At 41.2% G+C, this 1334-nt stretch overlaps 1 protein-coding gene across 1 annotated transcript; it reads right to left on the bottom strand.

Moving 5' to 3' along the window:
• Positions 1–299: 299 nt before the first annotated feature.
• On the bottom strand, positions 300–932 carry LOC134223038 (cuticle protein-like). Its single transcript, XM_062702175.1, has 2 exons — positions 783–932; positions 300–724 (listed from the first exon to the last, which is right to left on the bottom strand). The coding sequence occupies exons 1-2, from the start codon at positions 792–794 to the stop codon at positions 362–364; spliced, it is 375 nt and encodes a 124-aa protein (XP_062558159.1). The 5' UTR covers positions 795–932; the 3' UTR covers positions 300–361.
• Positions 933–1334: the final 402 nt, after the last annotated feature.

The raw sequence follows: 1334 nt of genomic DNA, 5'->3' as shown, positions 1-1334 counted from the left end.
TTGATTTGAAGGAAGGAAATTGATTGATGACTTCCAAAACATTTTTCAAATTATTTGAGTTTTCAAACATGGTAAATTCATGGAAAATGCTCAAAATTGGATGGGATGGTGCCGATGATAAATTTTTGTTTTGATTTTTTACGATAAATAAATGTAACGAGAAATTTTATAATAGCTTGTCGGTGAGGGTTGGCAGTCGGACTCTATTTGAATCGCACTTAAGAAAAGTTGCGAAATGCCTTTTTTCTTGACTAGAAACGATTGTAACATCTGAACATATGAAAAAGGATTCATTTGAAATGTCAAAAATTATTTATTCATCAACAAGTACTGTCTAATAGAAAACCATTACCCAATCTTCTTAGTAAGCATAAGTGATCAAAGGGCTGTTGTACTTCATGAAGGAGCTGGTATAGCTGGTGGCTTGAGCTGGAGCATAAGCCAGTGGGGCAGAGTGGGCGATGGCAGCTGGCTGGGCAATGGCAACCGTCTTGGCCAATGGTGCCGAGTAGGACAGAGCCGGAGCGTAGCTACGAGCCAAGCTCAGAGCTGGGGCAGCATAAGCCTGCTGGGCAATGGGAGCAGCATATGCCAGACGCTGTACCGGGCTGGAATATCCATAGGACAGAGCCTGGGCGTTGTAGGCCAATGGGGCCGCTTGGTAAGCCGCTGGTTGCAGATATCCGGCGTTGGCGAATGCCAGGCAGGCGAAGAATGCAGCGATCTGTTTTGGATGAAAAATTTATTAGTCAAGAACTTGAGATATGTTGTTCCTTACGTACCTTGAAAGCCATTTTAAATTAAGAACGGATGTTTTCTACACTTGAAGAGCTGGCAGCTAAATGATACCTTCTGGAAGATTGCGTTCAATATTTATAGTATAAATTTTATTCTTATTCTTAATGCTTTGAACTTTAAGCAGTAAGTACCCCAACATATGAATGCACGTTCTACAATACTTGCCGGATGTCCTTGCCATATCGGTACAAGCGAAAGTAGACCCTATAACTAAATTGCGGTGCGGCTTTCATTCACGAGTAAACATGATCACTTGTTGTAAATAAAACAACATCACCTTTCAGATATCAATTAAATTCAACCAAAACAAATAGTCCCAGACATCCAGTCCCCATCAGCTGTAATGCAGTGCGGGCATTTTCAAAATAACGCCTCAACTGGAAATCTCGACTAAACTGGTTCACAGTATCGAGACGATGAGATGTCAATTTCTTCTGGTGTAGTTTGCGAGCAGTCTCGATTCTCGATCGAAAAAAGAAACCAAAGAGGAAGTATTGAAAAACAACTGCTTCAGCAACTGTGCCAATAATCCCAAT

This window comes from Armigeres subalbatus, chromosome 3 (genome assembly GCF_024139115.2).
Source record: "Armigeres subalbatus isolate Guangzhou_Male chromosome 3, GZ_Asu_2, whole genome shotgun sequence".
Lineage (NCBI taxonomy): Eukaryota > Metazoa > Arthropoda > Insecta > Diptera > Culicidae > Armigeres > Armigeres subalbatus.
Note: the sequence above shows the minus strand (reverse complement) of the source record. Positions and strands in the feature narration are given on the sequence as shown.